Source organism: Drosophila ficusphila, unplaced genomic scaffold (genome assembly GCF_018152265.1).
Source record: "Drosophila ficusphila isolate 14025-0441.05 unplaced genomic scaffold, ASM1815226v1 contig_198, whole genome shotgun sequence".
NCBI lineage: Eukaryota > Metazoa > Arthropoda > Insecta > Diptera > Drosophilidae > Drosophila > Drosophila ficusphila.
Window position 1 is genome coordinate 1,025,158 of NW_025064092.1, and position 19,378 is coordinate 1,044,535.

The following is a 19,378-nucleotide window of genomic DNA, read 5'->3' on the forward strand; positions in this document are numbered from 1 at the left end:
CCCATTCCCATTCAACTGATCGCTGCTTGCGTGATCGTCTTCTTGGCAGGAAGAGGTGGGTGGTGGGGTATTCCGAGGGGGGGGAGGGGGAGGGAAAGGAGAAACCGAGAACCGCTGGAGAAGCAGCTGGTCAACTATTTGGTATGCCAGCTTTGTCACCAAAGTCTCTTTCTTCTGGCCACAAGCTCCTGTTCTGGCTCTAAGTGTTTAAGTGTTGGCAACACAGTGCCGCTGTTTTAGTTGTTTGGTTGTTTGGTTGTTTAGTTGTTTAGTTGTTCGTTCGCCTGTTGCCGGAAGCGCAATTGCTTCATTATGGCACGTACAGTGTGCCACAAAAGTGATGATACAGCAGCTATTTTTTATTTTTTGTGTGAATTCCTTCATTATTCAACGGATTTAAATAAAACAAAAAATCACTTCAAGTAAAATATGTATTTATGAATAGTATTTAAGAACAAAAATAACGAAATCTCCAATAGTTTCTATACAAAAAACAAAAAACCAAAATTATCCCTCATTTAATTTCCACAAAAGTCATGATACATTAGTATTAACATCGGAAAAATTTAAATTAATTTACTATTTTAAGCTTTTTAATACTTCGTCGGATATCCCTTCATTTTAATTACTTCCTGAAGACGTCGAGGCATTGAAGAAACTAAAGTTTTTATATAGGCGTGGTCAATTTTCGCCCACTCCTCCAGCAAGGCTACCTTGAGATCAGACCTACTCGTTATTGTTCGACCCCTCAAATGCTCCTCTAGTTTATTCCACAAATGCTCAATGGGATTCAAATCCGGACTTTGAGGAGGCGGCTTCAGCAAATGTGGAACATTATATATAAGCCATAAACGTGTATTTATGGCCGTGTGCTTTGGGTCATTATCTTGGTAAAAGTGAAAAGATGACCCAATACCAAGATGATTAGCACTTTGTTTTAAATTTCTTTTCAGGATTTCAATATACTTTTTATGATCCATTATACCGTCAATTATTTCTAGGTTCCCGACACCAGCAAAGGCCATGCAGCCCCATACCATGAGTCCTCCGCCATTGTGCTTCACAGTTTTAATTGTGTTTTTGGGTCTATAGGCATCTCCAGGTTTTCGCCAAACTTTATAACGCCCGTCTGACCGAAAAATGTTATATTTAGACTCGTCTGAAAATATAACCTGCTGCCAGAACTCTTCAGAATGATTTCTGTAAGCTTTAGCGAACTCAAGACGCTTAAGTCGATTTTTTTTTGAGACATGAGGCTTTTTCCTTGGTGTACATGAGAGGAATCCAAACTCTTTAATGGTTCTTCTAATGGTTTCTGGGTGAACATCCTTCTTAAGCGTTGTAGCAATAGCTGAACTTATTTTAACAGCGCTCTGGAAAGGATCCTTGTCGATAATATGCTTAATTAGGCGTTTGTCTCTAACGGTTAGTTTTGGTGGACGGCCATTTCTGCTGTTGTTTTCAATGCGGCCTTCATTTTTGAACCGCCCAATGACATGTTGAATTGTTGAGCGGGGTCTGGAAACTATTTTTGAAATTTCTGAATAGGACTTTTGTCCTTTAACGTGTAAATTCAAAATAATTCTTCGCTCTTCCAAAGTAAGCTCCTTTCGAGGCATTTTCACAACTTAAACTACGCTATGACTTTAAATGAATTTCACCACAAGTGAAAGAATTATATGCAAAGCATAAACGAAAAAGTCCCGTTACAAAATCTTAAACAGATCAGCTGCAATTAATCGAACTGTATTAACACTAATGTGTGTATCATGACTTTTGTGGAAATTAAATGAGGGATAATTTTGGTTTTTTGTTTTTTGTATAGAAACTATTGGAGATTTCGTTATTTTTGTTCTTAAATACTATTCATAAATACATATTTTACTTGAAGTGATTTTTTGTTTTATTTAAATCCGTTGAATAATGAAGGAATTCACACATATAGTAAAAAATAGCTGCTGTATCATCACTTTTGTGGCACACTGTACTTTGTCAAAAGGCTTCGCGTTGAGTCACATTTGTTCGATTTGTGCACTCCGAAAAAAAAACTCATTTGAATGGCACGAGAATTCGAATTCATGAACGCAACCTGAGCGGCGATATTTTATTTGTACAGGATATTTAATTACATTTCTCAAATGCTTTTGTAATGAGAGGGGTTGATAAGTTTATTATTGTTTATCTATTGGAAATGGAATTTAAATTTGGTTTAAAAAGAAAAGTTCCCTTCTTCAAAAACTAGTGCTCTTCTAAAAAAAACCCTAATTGACTATTCTTGAAAATATAACAACAAAAATGATTAATACTAATTTAAAAAACACAAATGTCCAATAGTTTTAGCCCAAGGCGCTGTTCCATTTTTCCTAGTGATACTCTTCTTACTCTCTCCTCCGCAACTCAACCCAAATCCACAAATCCACACTGCTTATGAATGAAAAATGATCGCGAAAGGCGGCTCACGCACACACACGCACTACACATACAGTGTGTGTGTGTATGTGTGTGTGTGGGCTGCTCGTAACAGAATCCAATGGCTAATTCCACTCTCTGCCATCCTCCGCTCTCCATTCGCAGGGGCAAATTCGCCGCCGTTCGCCGCGCCATCAACAAGAACACGGGCTCCCACTTCGCGGCGAAGTTCCTGAAGAGGAGGCGCCGTGCGCAGAGCAGCGACAAGGAGATCAAGCACGAGATCGCCGTCCTGATGCTCTGCGAGGGCGAGGACAACATCGTCAACCTCAACGCCGTCCACGAGACGCGCTCGGACACAGCACTCCTGCTGGAGCTGTAAGTATAGCACAGAGTTTTCCCGAAAACTACTTCCATAACAAGTAAATTCCTATAGAAAGTAAATTCCGTTACAAAAGTAAGTTCCCTAATGGTGTATGGTATATCATATCGTATATGGTAGACGAGTATATGGTATATATAGGAAACATTTTAGGAGAGCTGTATTGACTTAGGAGCCCCAGAAGCTCATTTTCTTCAGCAGGGCTTGCATTTTTTGCACACGAGTGTATTTTAAAGCTGTACTTCTTTAAAAATTAAGATTCGCTTGGGAAATCCTTCAAAAAGAGTTAAGTCAAAAAAGTTAAGAGTTTTGTCTAGGAAAAATAATTTACAAAAGAGCGTGGTTACTAAATATACAACTAAAAAATATTTTATTGATATAATTTGTAGAGAGTCTGGTTCTCTTTTTGTTGATTAACTGATGTAAGATATAAGATACAAGCATTATACAACGGGTCAAAAGCTAATACTGTAGCTTCAATGTCAGTAATTCTAGATCAGTTGCCACCAGCTACTTTGCACTTAACCATCTAACCCAAAATGAACCTTTCATCCCGCAGGGCCACTGGTGGCGAGCTGCAGACGATCCTGGACAACGAGGAGTGCCTGACGGAGGCGCAGGCCCGCCACTGCATGCGCGAGGTGCTGAAGGCCCTGAGGTTCCTCCACGACCGCTCCATCGCCCACTTGGACCTCAAGCCGCAGAACATCCTGCTCGCCGGCGAGCGCATAGAAGGTGGGTGTTATCTGTACTATATATGCAATATGCAATATCCCGAAACTAATGCATCTACTTTCCCCCCGAACAGACGGACTGAAGCTGTGCGACTTCGGGATCTCGCGGGTGGTGTGCGAGGGCATCAACGTGCGGGAAATGGCCGGAACACCCGACTACGTGGCCCCCGAGGTGCTCCAGTACGAGCCGCTCTCCCTGCTGACGGACATCTGGTCGGTGGGCGTGCTCACCTACGTGCTCCTCTCCGGGTTCTCGCCCTTCGGCGGCGACACCAAGCAGGAGACCTTCCTCAACATCTCGCAGTGCGCCCTCACCTTCCCGGACAACCTCTTCGGCGGCGTCTCCCCGGTGGCCATCGACTTCATCCGTCGCGCATTGCGAATTAAGCCAAAGTGAGTTGAGTGGCGATTCGGTGGCAGGTTCAACTTGACAGGGGGAAGCGCTTAGAAAACCAGCAAATACTTGCAATTCATTTATGTGCTTCGTTCAAACTAGTCTATTGAGAACGAATCCCTTTAATTGTGGGTCTAAACAACAAGCTATTGATTCCATTGATCATTCCTTTAATATACTGTTTATCCTTTAAATATGTATATTCCATCATGACATGCACAAGCTGCTCTGTGTTTCATGAATTAGTAAATGGTAAAAATAATTTAATTTCAAGAAGTTGAGGAGTATATCAAGTAGCATATATATTAGCTTTGTTCAATCAGTTTGCAGTCGATCCGATTAATTGATTCAAAATGAAGGAACACCATGTTCAATCGTCAGTTTGTATGGTTTCTAGACTTTGGATAAAATAGTAATTAGTAAACAAAATCATCGTCATTGATTTGCAAGTTAGCGTGTAGAAGTATATATCAGTTTTGTTTGGTCTTAGGATTTAATCCGATTAATTGATTTAAAATGAAAGAATTCATGCCTGTTCAATTGTCAGTTTGTATAATTTCTGAAAGAAAATGAGACCTTCAATAATCATGGCTAGTTAGTAGTGCATCCTTGTTTTGTGAGCATTTACCACAGATCGATTTCAAATTGTTAACCATGTATCTTTGCTGTTTCAGCGATCGCATGAGTGCCGCCGGCTGCCTGGAGCACGTCTGGCTGAAGGACGACTGCTCCCTGGACAGACAGATCTACATGCAGCCCCAGAGCGATGCCGAGGAAGAGGAGGACGACGACGAGGTGGAGGATGAGGAGGATGCCGTCGAGGAGGAGGAGGAGGAGGAGGAGGAACAGACCCTGGAGGAGCCAGCAACCAGCGAGCAGACGCCACAGCAGCAACCACAGCAGCAGCAGCAGCAACTTAAACAGCAGCTGCAGATGCAGCAAGCCAAATCCGTGAGCCACAGCAGCAAGCCGACGCACAATGGCCACCACCGAGCGAACAGCAGCGGCAGCATCTCGAAGATCCCCATTGCCACCAGCAAGCTGCTCCTGAGCAGCTCCAGCTGCTGCGAGACCACCACGGCCATCCACACTCTGACCAGCAATGGGAACACTAATGGGAACAGCAGTGGGAACAGCAATGGGAACACCACCAATGGCCACGTGGTGCACAAGCCCACGCAGATTGTGACGCCGACGCGAAGAGCCTCCGACTCGGACAAGGAGAACACGTACACGGCCACGTTCGTGAAGAAGCCGGTGGCCACCATCCAGCTGGGCGGATCCAACGGCCTCGAGGACGCCACTGTGGTGGCCACGCTCACGCTCTTTCCCGACGCCCCCACCACGCCGAAGGTGATCCGCAAGACGCCGACGGGCGAGTCGAACGGCTCGGCCACCTCGGTGAAGGCGCTGGTCAAGAAGTTCCAGCTGGAGGAGTCCGGCGGTGCGGCGGTGGCCAGGCGGAGCGGTGGTGCAGCTACCTCGCCAACAACCACGACGACGACGACAGTCAGGATGAACGGGATTCGGCGTGCGTCGGAGCCACTGACCACTGTGTACAAGAAGCAGGCGCCGCCAAATGGCTGCTGCAGCAGCGCGAGTCCCAATCTGAGTCCATCGAATCCGAGTCCCGGCAGCAGCAGTCCCGCCACCACCACCATTGCGTCCGGCAGCAGCGGCAGCCTGCTGATGCACAGCCAGCGACTGGGCAGCAGTGCCGCGCCAGCCACATCAGCAGCAGCTACCACAGCCACAGCCACCTCCTCCTCCGCCAGCAATAGCAACAACAGCAACAACAACAGCGGAAGCAGCAGCAGCAGCAGCGGAAGTTCCGGGGCGAAGACAGCGAACAGTGCCGCCCACCATCTGCACCACCACCACATGCACCACCACCACCACCATCACCACCACCATGTGGTGATCGCGGCCAAGAACGCCGCCGCCGTGGCCGCCACCAACAACCTGAGCTTGGACCAGGGTATCATCTGTTAGCTAAGGGCCAGCCGGGCCAGCCGCAATGCCAAAAGCTTCTTCCATCGCTTCCTCTGCTGCATGTAACCACCAGCTGCCATGGCTGCCAGCGAGCCACCATCCCAATCCAGAACCACAACTACCGCCACCACCACCACCACCACCACTGCCCATGCCAATGCCCACTGGCAGCGGGTGAAGAGGAGGAGCGGCGAGGAGGAGGAGGAGGAGTCGCCCAGCTGCAGGATCACTGGGGGGCACTGGCAGGGCGGCGACCTGAGGAGCTATGGCCATGGATACCAGCAGCGGAGATGGAACGCAATCGGAACCGGAAACGGGCACTCGAACTGGAACTGGAACTCCAACTGGAACCCCAACGGGAGCGGGAATTGGAATCGGAATTTGAATTGGAATTGGAATTGGTGCTGCAGCGGCAAATGGAAACGGAAATGGAGAAGGTGGTGGCTATGGGAACGAAAGTGGCACGTCGACGACGACGACGAGGACGAGGATGCATTGGTTTCGATTTGAGTCTAGTTTAGTTAAATGTTTTGCGGCCTTAGCCTCTGGGAATCCCGCGGAGCAGCGGTTGCCCCAAATCCGAACCCATTTCAGATTCATTTTCGTACCAAACTTACGATTATAAGTTAAATAGTTGAGTATTTGATGGACCGTCAGGCTTGATGATCGGTGGCAACCGTGACCCCACACACTCACACACACACACACTAGGAAAACGAACACACACACACACACACACATACAACTTAGCTAAAGTCGCGAGCAGGAAGACGGAAGAAACCGTGAGGGAAAATGAAGCAAATCGAAAGAGACGAAAGATATAGAGTGATCGAACGGAATAGTAGCAACGTAAGCCGATTGCAACGGATTCTTTGGTAGACATATCACACCCATGATTGTTGTGCGTTAACGGGGAAAACAAAAACAAAATCAAAACAAAAAGATAAAACGGAAAGAAAGCAAAGAGGAGGCGAACGAAAAGAAGGCGATGTAGAGGGATGTAGAGTTCATTGTTTCAACGAATAAACGAGTATAAATGTCAATTTTCGGCCCACAAGGCGAGCGCCCTTTGGCCTAGCATAAATTATACACCTATATACATTATCTATATACATATGCATACAACACATATAGACCTATATATAGCATATATATGTACCAAAAATAGGAAGGAGCGACTTGGAGTTGGGAGGAGCCCGCCCGCCATTGGTTATTGGTTATTGGTTATCGGTTATCGGTTATATAGCGCGTTTGTTAATCGGCCAATCAGTGCATCAATCAGATGATAATCAACCATTACAGATAGCAGATACAGTGTTACTTCGCCTAGAGAGGAGGATGAGAATTTAGAGAATGTTACAAGCAAAATTGTTAATCGTGTGTCTCGGTGTGTGTTCAATCGTTCAAATCGTTGCATAAATGTTGCCTAGAATACATTACATTACATTTACTTAGAGAAGAAGCCGCATGGTATAGAAAGTTTGGGAGGAGATAGCCAGTTGCTTAGCTCACGTAGGTCCCACCATCTACCATCTATCCGATCCAAGATCCCAGATTCCAGATCCCCGATCCTAATCCCGATTCAGATCCAGATCCCAACCAACTTCCAGTTCCCCAGTTGTCCTCGTTTTAAGTCGGTTTTTGTATATATTTCCAGCAAGCAGAAGGCAAAGTGCAGCCAGCAGCGCATATGATTAAATATATATTACTTTTTTTTTGTCGATAATCATATCTTAAAGCTTGATATACGAGATGTATTTATTAGGCGAAACGTTGTGTGTGGTCGTCGACGACGATCGACGGAGGGTCAGTTAATTGTTAAAGAAGAAAATGCTTAATTTATCGTAATCGATTACCCCCTTTCTTTTTAATTTAATACTTGCGTGTACTTCTCTTAATTACTATGATTTTTTTTTAATACACCTAAACCACTTTTTGTGTTTACTGTATATGTATGTGTACATTAGTAGTTAAAGGCGAACCAGCATACGAGTACGAGTATAATAAAATCTGCGCCAAGTTTGAGGAGCGGAGCGAGCAGCGTGTTTTAATTATTAGTAATTTCAATTGATTTTTTGTGTGTTTAGAGAATCTATTTCTATGAGAAGACAAACAAAGATGCAAATTCTATTATATATTATTATATAGTAATTATTTTATAGATAACTAATTTAAAATATATTCAATAAAAACAACAACGAAAGTACGTTTGATTTGAGTGTGTTCATAGGGAAATGTATTTCACAAGGAGGGATTTACATTTAGAAGGAAATTTCCGATTTAAATTCCACAACAGTGGTTTGTCTAATTTAATATCTAATTTCGAAGTGAGTTGGAGAAAATTGGTTAAACTAATTACTGGGTAAGTACAGTTTCCTGCCAAATTAACATACTTTTTAAATCTGATAAGCCTTAGTTGTCTAAACCCTGGTTTTGTTAGGAATTCCGATTTTCGAACCTACCCGAATCTTATTTTTGTGGCCTAGACTGTTCCAAGGCTTTTTAAATATGCTTACTCCGCTGCTCATTGAACTGTAAAAGCTAACATAACTGTAAAAGCTAACATAACTGTTAACACTAACGAGACGCCCAAATGTATGCAGCAATTTTCCAACGATGTTAAATCGAATTTACCCGGAAAACATGCTACACACTTCGCCAGTTATTCCATAATAAGGAAACAACTAAACTGAAACCGAACCGAAAATGCAAAGGATTTATAGAAAAACATATAGACACACATCTTTATTCGAATACATGACAATCTGTTTGGTATAAAAGAGAGTGAGACAAAAAAAAGAGTTGTAAATATCAGTAAAAGTATAATCGTACGTAAGTAAGTGTAACTAGCGCCAAAGAACGTTTCACAGTACAACAAAGATTCGGCCGCTTGGCACCCACTTTCTCCATCCACTTTCCACATCCACGTCCATCCTCCGATCGGCCGATTTATCAGATATCAGATGTGTGAGGAAGAACAAATGCTTCGAGATTGCAGACTCCACTTGAACACTCGCTGGGGGGCGGCGGTTTGGGGGCGTGGCCGAGTGGGCGGTGAGTTTTTTTGGGGATGGGGGGATAGAGGATTTTGGATAAGGGGGAGGGGTGATGTTTGCTTAAATGCCACGGTACGATCGGTGGGCCAAGAAGGCGCTGATGAAGTACAGCACCGCGTTGACCAGGCCCAGAACACCGGCCACCATGTAGGAGTCGTTCTTCACCTCGCGCTGCCGGATCAGCAGGAGGGTGGACGAGGTCAGGATCAGGATGGCGGCCACGCTGTGGTAGATCAGCTCCTGCAAACAACAAATTAATCCCAATTAAGTATAGTGCCATTTGTTAGTTCCACAGCTACAAGTTAAACAGTATTTAGGATAGAATAACTTATGAAAAAGAATTCATTTTAAAGCTATACACCCTAAGGTTCATTATTTAACACTTTTCCCTTTCAAAATGACATGGCAATACATTTCTTATTGAAACAAAATTGCAGACATGTAACTTATAAAATTTGAAACCTTACATTTTGATGCAATAAATAATGTTAAACATTCATCCAAAAGTTGAGATCCTGTAGTTTGTTATTAAACAGAATACAAATAAGTGTTTTTAACAACACATTTTTATACCCTTGCAGAGCAAAAGGGTATTATAATTTCAGTCAGATGTTTGCAACGCAGTGAAGGAGACACCTCAGACCCCATAAAGTATATATATTCTTGATCAGCATCACGAGTAGAATCAGAATACGTCTGTACGTCTGTCCGTCTGTCCGTCTGTCCGTCTGGCCGTCTGGCCGTCTGTCCGTCTGTCCGTCTGTCTGTTTCTCTTCAAACTAGTCTCTCAGTTTTAAAGCTATCTTGCTGAAACTTTCCCAAAAGGTGTGTAGTTATTGCACGCAGTATATAAGTCGGAACGGGCCGGATCGGCCGACTATATCGGATAGCTCCCATACGAGGGAATGAAATGAAAAATTCTCCCGCCGTTGTTTTTCATCAGATCGACTTGAATTCTTCAAGATGGCGTTTTCCAACTGTTATTGAATTTCAGATTAAATTTGATCAAAATCGGATAACTCAATCATATAGCTGCCATAGGAGAGATCGAAAAATATATATAGAATTAATGGAAATAAATTGATAGCATCGCTGTTTTTTATCCCACGAGCATGATTTTTTGAGTATCAAGTTTTTTAACTAGCCTTGATTTATAAAAAAAATTTCATAAAAATCGGACAACTATATCATATAGCTGCCATAAGAAAGATCGAAAAATCTATATAGAATTAACGGAAATAAAATGATAACATTGTTATTTCTTATCAGAAAATCATGATTTTTGGAATATAGAGTTTTCTAACGACTCTTGAATAGCAAATAAAATTTTCGAAATATTTGATGACTGCAAGGGTATATAAGCTTCGGCTTGCCGAAGCTAGCTTCCTTTCTTGTTTTAAATTGGATTCCCCAAAAGCTGATATACCCTTTTAAGTTTAGTAGTGTAGTGTTCTGTGTTTCAAATGTAAGCCAATCAATTGAAACTTGTACACTGCGTAAAAAATATGTTCCTATTGAAAAGACAGATTAAATGAGAGCTTGCGCTTTCTGTCACTCACGTAGATCGTCTTGGCAATGATGCCCCCCGTGCTCAGGGATGTGAGACAGGCGAGGAGTAGGCAGAAGGTCCCTATCATGAAGGTGACCGCCATGAGGTAGTGGAACAGGTCCTGCTGGCTCCTGTAGTAGCCGCGGTAGTCCTGGTAGTTGTACGCCAGAACTCCCACGATGGCGGCACCAATGATCTGCGCAAATCCAATTGGGGATCGGGTTACTCTCCGTTGAGGTCAAGGCAATTTGACGGAAAAGCAACTCACCAGCTCGAAGAGCTTGAGGATTCCGGGGAAGGTCTTCAGGTAGCCGGTGTTCAGGACGATGTAGGAGGTGTTGGTGGTGCTGGTGGTGGTGCGGGTGATGGTCACTGAGTGCGACATCTTGGCTTTGTTTCGGTGGTTCTTTTCGGGGGCTTAAAGGTGGGCTCTGAAAGTGAGAAGCGCAGTGGGTTCCTTTTAAAATTGGTGCAGCCCTTTGATTGGCGAGAAAGCCCATTTTAAAGTTATCCGTATCTTTTTTGCAATGCAAACCATCAAAAAGCCAATCTATTAACTCTTAACGTCCCAAGTATTCTTTTAAAAATAAACGAGTAATTAATAAAAAGAAATACTAAACAAATATTTGTCATACATTTTGATCCAAACAAATGTTATCATAGGTTACCAAATACACTATTTTTTGCGTGTGATTCATGCTGAAAAAGTCTACATGTTTTCTTCCTATGACACAGACCTCTCCTGACAACTAAAGGTTAAATATTGGAGTGGACCAAGCACACGAGTCTGTCTCCCAATTTTCTCTTCGCAGATCTCCCAATATCGTTGTTCGTGCGGCGTGTTTTTATTCCTTGGGCCAGCTGTTACAAATCGAACGCCCTTGCCACGCCCATCGATCTGCACAGTATCCACACAATGTTTGTGTATTTTTGGCCATCTTTTTGTTGCTCTTGCTGTTGCTGTTGTTGTTGTTGTTGTTGTTGTTGCTGTTTTTGTTTTGGATTTTTGGTTTTGTCTAATTTTAAAACAATTTTCAATGCCGGCCTCGCAAACGCAAACGAACGAAACTGGGTAGGCGAAAAAGCGCCAAAAGCGTTATTGAAGCATCAGAATCAGAATCAGCAGGGGGAGAATCGGAAAATCTATTTACTTGACCAAACCCCCCCCTTTCCCCACCCCCTCACCGATGACACCCCCTTTTCGGGGATCGGCAAGCGAACAAAATAGATAAATCGCCCGACTGAATGTTCGCCAAGGAACGGAGACGGTCATCCACGGATACATACGAGTACGCGCACACACACACACACACACACACACACACACACATTTGACAACGTCATGAACTTTATGGTCTGCTGCCTGCTGTTCGTTGGAAGAGCTGAGAAAATCCGAGATCCGAAATTGGGGCACACACTTCAAGTGTACAGATGCTGTGGGTGGGCTTTAATGAAGAAAATTGCAAATTCCAGATCAGCTCCATTCCGCTGTTCGATTTGATCGATTCGGGAAACAAAAGATCTGTATCTACATATGTATTTGGGGGTTAATATCGACTATATTCTGGCTGAGGAAACAGTTCCCAATTTGTTTACCGTCAAAGCCGAAAACGTGGTTAACAAACGAATAAAACCAGTTTATCACTTTGCTAAAAACTTCACTTTAAATAAGTAAGGGAGTGTGAGTTTTCAGTGAGTTATGTTCCAGTAACACCTTAAGTTAATTTATTCTGATTGAAAGTTGGTCAGTTTTGTTATTGGTGTAACGAGTTCGTAAAATACTTTATTTAACTAAAAATATCAAAATTGTTTCCATGTCCATCCAATCCGATAATAGGTTTACCAGTGTTTTTAATAGAAAAGCATTCGCATCCCTAGGTTCCTGGGCAAGTCTAGTAAAAATCTTGTTTTTCAGGAATTGAACATTTGAAGCCCAAATAAAATCAGGTTCTTTTTTTCAATAAACATTTGGAGGCAAATATATGTCATACCGTAACATAAAACAAAAAACAAATTAGAAGACAACAAGTGTGATTTATAAACAAGCGCCTAGAGAAAACCCTAAATCAAACGAAAAACAAAAACAGAAGGCTAAGTAGTCAACGGAAGTTTTTCAAATACAGAAACCGAAACCGAAACCGAAACCTGAAAACAAGACCCGAAACCCAAACGTGCTTTAGGGTTCTATGGGAACTGGATTGGGGTTTGGATTTGGATTTCGGAATTCGGAATTCAGACCTTCCTCAAATCGGCGGCGCATTAGTCAAGTAAAGACGATGACGCCATCGGTGACGCAATGACTTACAGCCAATGTTGATGATGATGCTCATCAGAATTCACAGAAGTGGCAATGGAGCACACACACTCGCACACCCCAGGGGCAAGCCAAGGGGTGTGGCCCCAAATTCCTAACCGTCAAACCGAATCCAAAATTCAAATCAAAACAAATGCGAGAAATAACGAGAACCATGTGCGACATTTATCAAAAACAAAAAATACTCGAACGCTTCGAATGATAATTAGGCGGCGGATTTCCGCTAACGAATAGAATGAGCCTACTATATGTATAATATGATATCATGACTAACCATACACACGAGTATATGCTAACCAACTTGGGCAACAGGTTGTTTGGGCCCTTCGAGCATTTGCTGCCAGAAGAGATGAAGAGGGCCGCCATTAACTATTTATAAACGACAACATCCAATCAATTTATGTTGGAAGCAACAGCCTGCTGATAAGAGTGTTTCCTTGCTGCACTCGCCAGCAAACACGATTCGCATTCGTTTCGCGATTTCGACCTCTGGAAATGATATCATCGCCGCCAATAACAGTGCAGTTTAATGGCCAAGCGGTGGAAATGCTTGTAGGAATAAAATAACAACATTGTATTGCACAGCAAAGTACCGAAAATTCGAATTCCTTGCGCTTTTCGAATCCGAGTATATGTATATAGATACAAACAAAAAAAATAGAAAAAAACAAGTATGAATAGTCCCAGCGAAATTCATGTGTGTACCTCTATATCTATAGCTTTCGGTGTGGATCTTACTCTTACTTTTCTCTAAATTCGGCGTAGGACTCGGCCAACTGGTTTTTATCGCACTTCTACACTTTTGCGTCTTTTCGCGCGCACGTTGCAAACGAAACTGAAACCAAAACTGAAAAATAAAAGCGTTTGGGCCGCTGCTCCGCTTCAATTTCTGCGTCGCAGTCGACGCAGCTGCGTGCGAGAACAAAACAAGAGGTAGCAGAAGGCTTCCAGACGCACTTACTGCGCACTCACTCGACCCCGCGGATGCCCTGCAAAAACCTTTCCAATAATAGTATCCGATATTAAGATCATCATATCAAAAACTTTGAATAGAAAAACAGCACACATTATTAGATAATAGAATACTACTAATTAAAAAAAAAAAAACGTTTTCGAATAAAACATAAAAATTTGTAAATGTTTGCTATTATTATTCGAGATAAATAAAATAGTAGCTTCTAGTAACTTGTAGCAATCGTCAAGTTGAGTTAAGAAATATGTAGAAATGCAGTAACTGAGTATGTGTTATTGACCTTTAACTATCATACTTAATGGCTTCAAATATCTATTGGTCGATGCCACCCGTGAATGTGTTGCAGGGTATTTGCAAGGCGATTCGGCCAACGCCAACAAGTTGTGCTCGCCGAAAGGCGGCAACCGCGTTGACTTGACTGGCTATCGCGGTATAAATGACGCCTGACGTCATGATGTCATCGTGTGAGCGGCAGAGCGATGAAGCGATGGAGCGACAGAGCGGCCAACCTTAATATTTGTAATCTTCAAGTGCAACTAGGCCCGGCCACGCCCCCAACAACAGTGTTCACCAGCCGACCCCCGATTGGCAATTAAAAAGAAAGGAATTCAACTTGGAAGTCACTCGGTGGCGGACCGCAAAGTCCGTCAAACATTTTCTCTGACTCAGCGCCACCTGAGTGGAGGAGAGTGGGATAAGTGGGTTAAGGCGAAAGAGAGTGCACTGGAAGAAACCCTCGTGAGTGCACTTTCCAGTCGTACAGTTGAATGTGATTTTATAGTTATAACTGAGTCGAATATCTGTTTTAAGTATGAGTATGTTGAGATAGTTTTGCATGTTTTTTATTAAAGTAAATAAAATGTGTTGTTCTTTTTAGGTCTGCTAGCTAGTTCAAAATAAATTGTTATGTAAAGATAGTTATGTAAATGATTGAAAAGGAAATTCAAAACAAAAATTGTATAAGATATCTTCGTATTAGGCAACTATTTAAAATATTTTTATGTGTCAATTTAGGTTCTACACTTTCGAATTTTAGCAATCGTTTTCTCCCGTGTACCAACAATATTTCGAGAGAGGACGATGAGTAATGCAGCGCCAGCTGAGTGAGATGCCCCGGAGCCCCCTGCCGGTGGGTGGCAGTTATCAGGGAAGCAGCGTTTATCAATAACAGCCATAAAGCCCAATGAACGAAAAACAGAGCTCATCAGCCGGGTAGCGTAATGCATGAGCAATGCGGATCGCCTTCGGAGAAGAACCTTAAGGCATGCAAATACAAAACATACCATGAGTAATTGGCAATTTATAGAGTCTTGACATTAGAATTAAGTTCGCAGTGCGATTAGCATCGCCATGCTAGAAATTAGTAATCCTATCCGGAAATTATATATCTTATCCCAAAATCAAATTCAAACAAGAAAGTTGACATCGGCTATCAGGCACGTATCCAGGGGGGGTGCCCGGGGGGCCCGGGCACCCCCCGAAATCTTTAAATTCAAAAATTTTTTCTATTTAAGATTTTTCATTAAAAAGTCTTCAGTAGAAGAAACCTGACCTAACAGGAACGTATAGATCAGTAGACTGAAACTAAGCCAAATTTAATTTAATTTATTGAATTTATTCGAATAAGTCCACATTTTTTATTGATTTTTGTCCTTGAGCACCCCCCGAAACAAATTTCTGGATACGGGCCTGTCGGCTATACATATATTGTGCATTAATCCAAGCTTTTTTTCTATCTTTGGGTCGATTAAAGGTATACTAAACTACAATGTTTTGAATTATGGTATACATAACATACATACATATTTCACATCTATCAAGTTATTTGGCTTTTCGGTATTTTTAAAATATTTTCGCGTACGAGTATTGGAGTTGTTTCAAAACAATACTTATTTAATAATTTATTTTAAATTTTATCTGAAAATGTATAATTTTTCAGATTTTTCCAATTGGAACTTTATGATCAGATCAACTGAAACAAAATCTGTGGATATCGAAATTAGGAAACTATAATTTACCAGTTACAACCTACTGCGGATTATGTTTACCTGGTGTCTGAAATCTTCATTAGATCCGAAACAACCAAGCCCCGAGGAGTATTTATCTGGCTGAAATTATACTACCCACAGCGAGTATGAAAATACCAACACTTTAAACGGATTTTCATTATCAATTTGTAGAAAAACATTTTGGCACACCCATTTACCAAAAAAGGGGCGACATAAGCACCTTTAATTCTCTCTATTGTCCGCTGATGGAATGCATTTTCGACATTTCGGCTCGCAGTACGTGAATATATTTGCTTTCGAATATAATTTTTTAAATAAATATATCGTAAAGGGGGAACCTAAATAACTTAACGTTAAAAGGCGCATTGTTATGATTTCCTTTTGACTCTATGAAAGAGCAATTCAGAAATGCCTATGGAAGTCAATTCTGAATTGCTGTCCAAAATACAATGTCTATAAAATATTTAAATTGCGAATGTTTTGATCTCACCATTTCACTAAGTTCAAGTTAGCGACATTTGTTATATTTTTATACAACAGCTGATAGAAGAATCTGTGGCTATATACGAAAGTACCGCAAACGTATGTGCATCCCGATGATCTGAAGGGAAGCCTGATAAGATAAAAATTTATAAACCGATATGTGGACAGTTATAATGTTTCGAATTAAGGGTTCCAATTAGCATTAAATAGGAAGAGCGACCACTTTCACAAGTTAAGTAATATATTATAAGAACAATATTTCTGACCCATACAAAATTAGGTGACAAGTTAACATATTTTCAGTAACCTATTTAAATTTTTTTATGAATTTTTATGCACATATATAAGTTGCAAAAAAGGAACTGTATTGCAACATATAAAAATCAATTTAAACTGTTCTTCGCGACAGCCTGCATTACTTTACTCATTGATAAAAGTGTTTTCTTTGTGTTTTACCCACGAGTTAAATCCGACATTATATAAAACTGAAACAGATGTTTGAAAGATTCAGCACGGAATACGAAGAAATTAATTAACCAATTAATTATTCTAAGATCTGTTTCTCGTACATGTTCGTTGCGTATATGTTGTGAGATGAACGTTGTACAAAATATTGTAAGCTTTATTTGTCCGTTATCAGCACACTGCTCGCAAGACAATCGGCGTATCTGTAATTTAAATTGATTATAAGAATTGTATACTAAGATTCTCTGATTGAGCGCCACAAACCCTTCATTACTTCTGGGAAGCGAGTAGGTGGAAATCGGAAATGCCAACGCAGAGCGGCCTGCAACCTGTTTTAAATGCTTGTTTGGACTTTTTGCTCGTCACAAAAGAACCGAACAAAGAATGCGGAGATCGAGATCGAGACCGAAAGATCGCGAGATGGGATTCTGGTTAGGGATGGGAGTTCCCTGCGGGTCTCTCGGATCGCAAGCTCGTGGTTGAATGGCGAAAGCTCGGATCGCTGGCGGTGATAAGTCCCGCTGATAAGCTCCGGAGAGCAGTTCTCCTCCGACATTAGATCTGCTCAGATCATGTGCTCCGCTCGCTTTGTTTCTCAAGTTCTGCTCCTTCTGCTCCTGGTGGCCACATTGGCCGCCGTGTCCGCCGGAAAGCCGCGGAATCGAGCGGACAACTGCCCGACCATCAAGCTGAAGCGCCAGTGGGGCGGCAAGCCCTCCCTGGGGCTCCACTACCAGGTCCGCCCCATCCGCTTCGTGGTTATCCACCACACGGTCACCGGCGAGTGCAGCGGACTGCTCAAGTGCGCCGAGATTCTTCAGAACATGCAGAGCTACCATCAGCACGAGCTGAACTACAATGACATCAGCTACAAGTAAGGAAGACATACTAATAGTATTAGTAATATAGTAAGCCGGTCAGACTTACTTACTCTATATATCGGAAAAAACAAAGTAATTTTAAGTCTAAGTAACTACCAAGGTAACGAGTGATCTCTTCCAGCTTCCTAATTGGCAGTGATGGCATTGTGTACGAGGGAACTGGATGGGGACTGCGAGGAGCTCACACCTATGGGTACAATGGCAATGGCACAGGCATAGCCTTTATCGGGAGCTTTGTGGGTGAGTTGCAGATTATCTCTTTCACCGGAGAGAGCACTATATGATCTCGATATCCGCCAGATAAACTTCCAACAGAGGCGGCGCTGCAGGCTGCCAAGGATCTTCTGTCCTGCGGAGTGCATCAGGGCGAATTGAGTGAGGACTACGCCCTGATCGCCGGATCCCAGGTGATTAGCACCCAGAGTCCTGGGTTGACGCTGTATAACGAGATCCAAGAGTGGCCGCACTGGCTTTCGAATCCCTGAATTGGCACCCAAACCTGTTAAACGCGTCGATTAATTGATAGGTCACCTCAAAATACAATATTTTAATGCAGCTTTAAAATATAATTGTGAATTAAATAATAACAAACCTATAAAACGGACTGTACTAACTATTAAATAAAAAGTAAATATAAAATATTATTTATGCTGTACACGATCCACCATTTCGATTTAATGTAAATCGGACCATCAAGACGCTTTGCAACATTTTAATGGATAGTCTATCCCGGAACTTATTTTTGAGAATGCACGTTCGGCACTCCCTTTTGAAATTGGAACAGTGGCAAATGCTAATCCGAATTGAAATATTTTCAAGTTCATGATATTTCGGCGTTATACTATCTGTCAAAAATAAGCTAATGTCAAACATACGCCACCATATGCACAGGCAAATAAAATCCGCCAGTGGCGCCACTATTGCCGCCAGTCACCACAGAGTAAAGCTGGAAAACTATCGATGGTCGCGCCATTCGATATTTTCGATGTTTTCAAAGCAAAAATTCGATAGAATTGATAGTATGTTGCATATTTACTTATTTTTTTCATATAAAGGTTTTTATGTTTTTTAAGGTTTATACTCGTACAAAATAACAAACAAAAATAAAAAGATCATAATTATTCTATCTTATCATTAACATAAATCATAAGTCAACTTCAACAGAGATCAATAAAATTCAGGTAATTTTTAAAAGAAAATTTAAAAAAAAATTATTCTATCCAGGAATTTTTTTTTTAAGGCTTCGCCTTAAGCGAAGCCCTGCGGTTATTTATAACTTGCTGAACATACGCTCCGACTCGGTCGAGGTTTCGGGAACACACAGAAATTTCGTCACTAATTTTTTTAAATTAGGTTCATTATGCTGAAATTAAAGAAATGTTATTTTTTTTTGAAGAAATGTTATGTTTTTCCTTATATTCAGTGAAAACTGGAACACTTACCTCCCAAAATTGTTGGGGATCCATTTTCTTCAGAGTGCTTTAGATTAAAGTACTGTCTGAGATCAATACTCGCATCTGTTCTTTTTGAGATTGGCAATTCACCAATATTTTTTTGAAGAAATGTGAATAGTTTTGAATCGTTTGGAGCTGGCAGAGAGTGCTTGAAGAATTACGAACTAGAAGTCGTTATCAGTGGGTAGGTCAATAAATAAATATTAATGTTGGCTACATTGGTTCAAACGAAATCCATTTGAATTCTTTAAAAAAAATAATAATAATATTTTTAACATTATTA

At 41.8% G+C, this 19,378-nt stretch overlaps 4 protein-coding genes across 7 annotated transcripts in view; 3 read left to right on the forward strand and 1 right to left on the reverse strand.

The window, feature by feature from the left end:
* LOC108091059 (death-associated protein kinase related) overlaps positions 1-5,911 on the forward strand; it is a 60,109-nt gene extending 54,198 nt beyond the window's left edge. For both annotated transcript variants that reach the window (XM_017190024.2, XM_017190025.2), the window contains 4 exons: positions 2,575-2,787; positions 3,351-3,526; positions 3,600-3,918; positions 4,594-5,911. In XM_017190024.2, the coding sequence (XP_017045513.1) occupies positions 2,575-2,787; positions 3,351-3,526; positions 3,600-3,918; positions 4,594-5,911 (2,026 nt within the window). The remainder of the gene's footprint in view (positions 1-2,574; positions 2,788-3,350; positions 3,527-3,599; positions 3,919-4,593) is intronic.
* Positions 5,912-5,989: 78 nt separating this feature from the next.
* Positions 5,990-8,103, forward strand: LOC108091060 (aspartate and glycine-rich protein-like). Its single transcript, XM_017190026.2, has one exon. It carries the CDS (start codon positions 5,990-5,992, stop codon positions 6,419-6,421), a length of 432 nt encoding a protein of 143 aa, XP_017045515.1. The 3' UTR covers positions 6,422-8,103.
* Positions 8,104-8,627: 524 nt separating this feature from the next.
* Positions 8,628-13,684, reverse strand: LOC108091117. Of its 3 annotated transcripts, none has more exons than XM_017190143.2 (4): positions 13,575-13,684; positions 10,785-10,947; positions 10,527-10,712; positions 8,628-9,207 (listed from the first exon to the last, which is right to left on the reverse strand). In XM_017190143.2, exons 2-4 carry the CDS (start codon positions 10,899-10,901, stop codon positions 9,028-9,030), a joined length of 483 nt encoding a protein of 160 aa, XP_017045632.1. In that variant the 5' UTR covers positions 10,902-10,947; positions 13,575-13,684; the 3' UTR covers positions 8,628-9,027. The 3 variants fall into 3 exon arrangements, with proteins under 3 accessions (XP_017045632.1, XP_017045634.1, XP_017045633.1); XM_017190145.2 differs by having other exon boundaries at positions 10,785-10,973; positions 13,575-13,657; XM_017190144.2 differs by having other exon boundaries at positions 13,569-13,654.
* Positions 13,685-17,291: 3,607 nt separating this feature from the next.
* Positions 17,292-18,283, forward strand: LOC108091125 (peptidoglycan-recognition protein SA). Its single transcript, XM_017190156.2, has 3 exons — positions 17,292-17,634; positions 17,763-17,881; positions 17,942-18,283. Exons 1-3 carry the CDS (start codon positions 17,333-17,335, stop codon positions 18,124-18,126), a joined length of 606 nt encoding a protein of 201 aa, XP_017045645.1. The 5' UTR covers positions 17,292-17,332; the 3' UTR covers positions 18,127-18,283.
* The last annotated feature ends 1,095 nt before the right edge of the window (positions 18,284-19,378 follow it).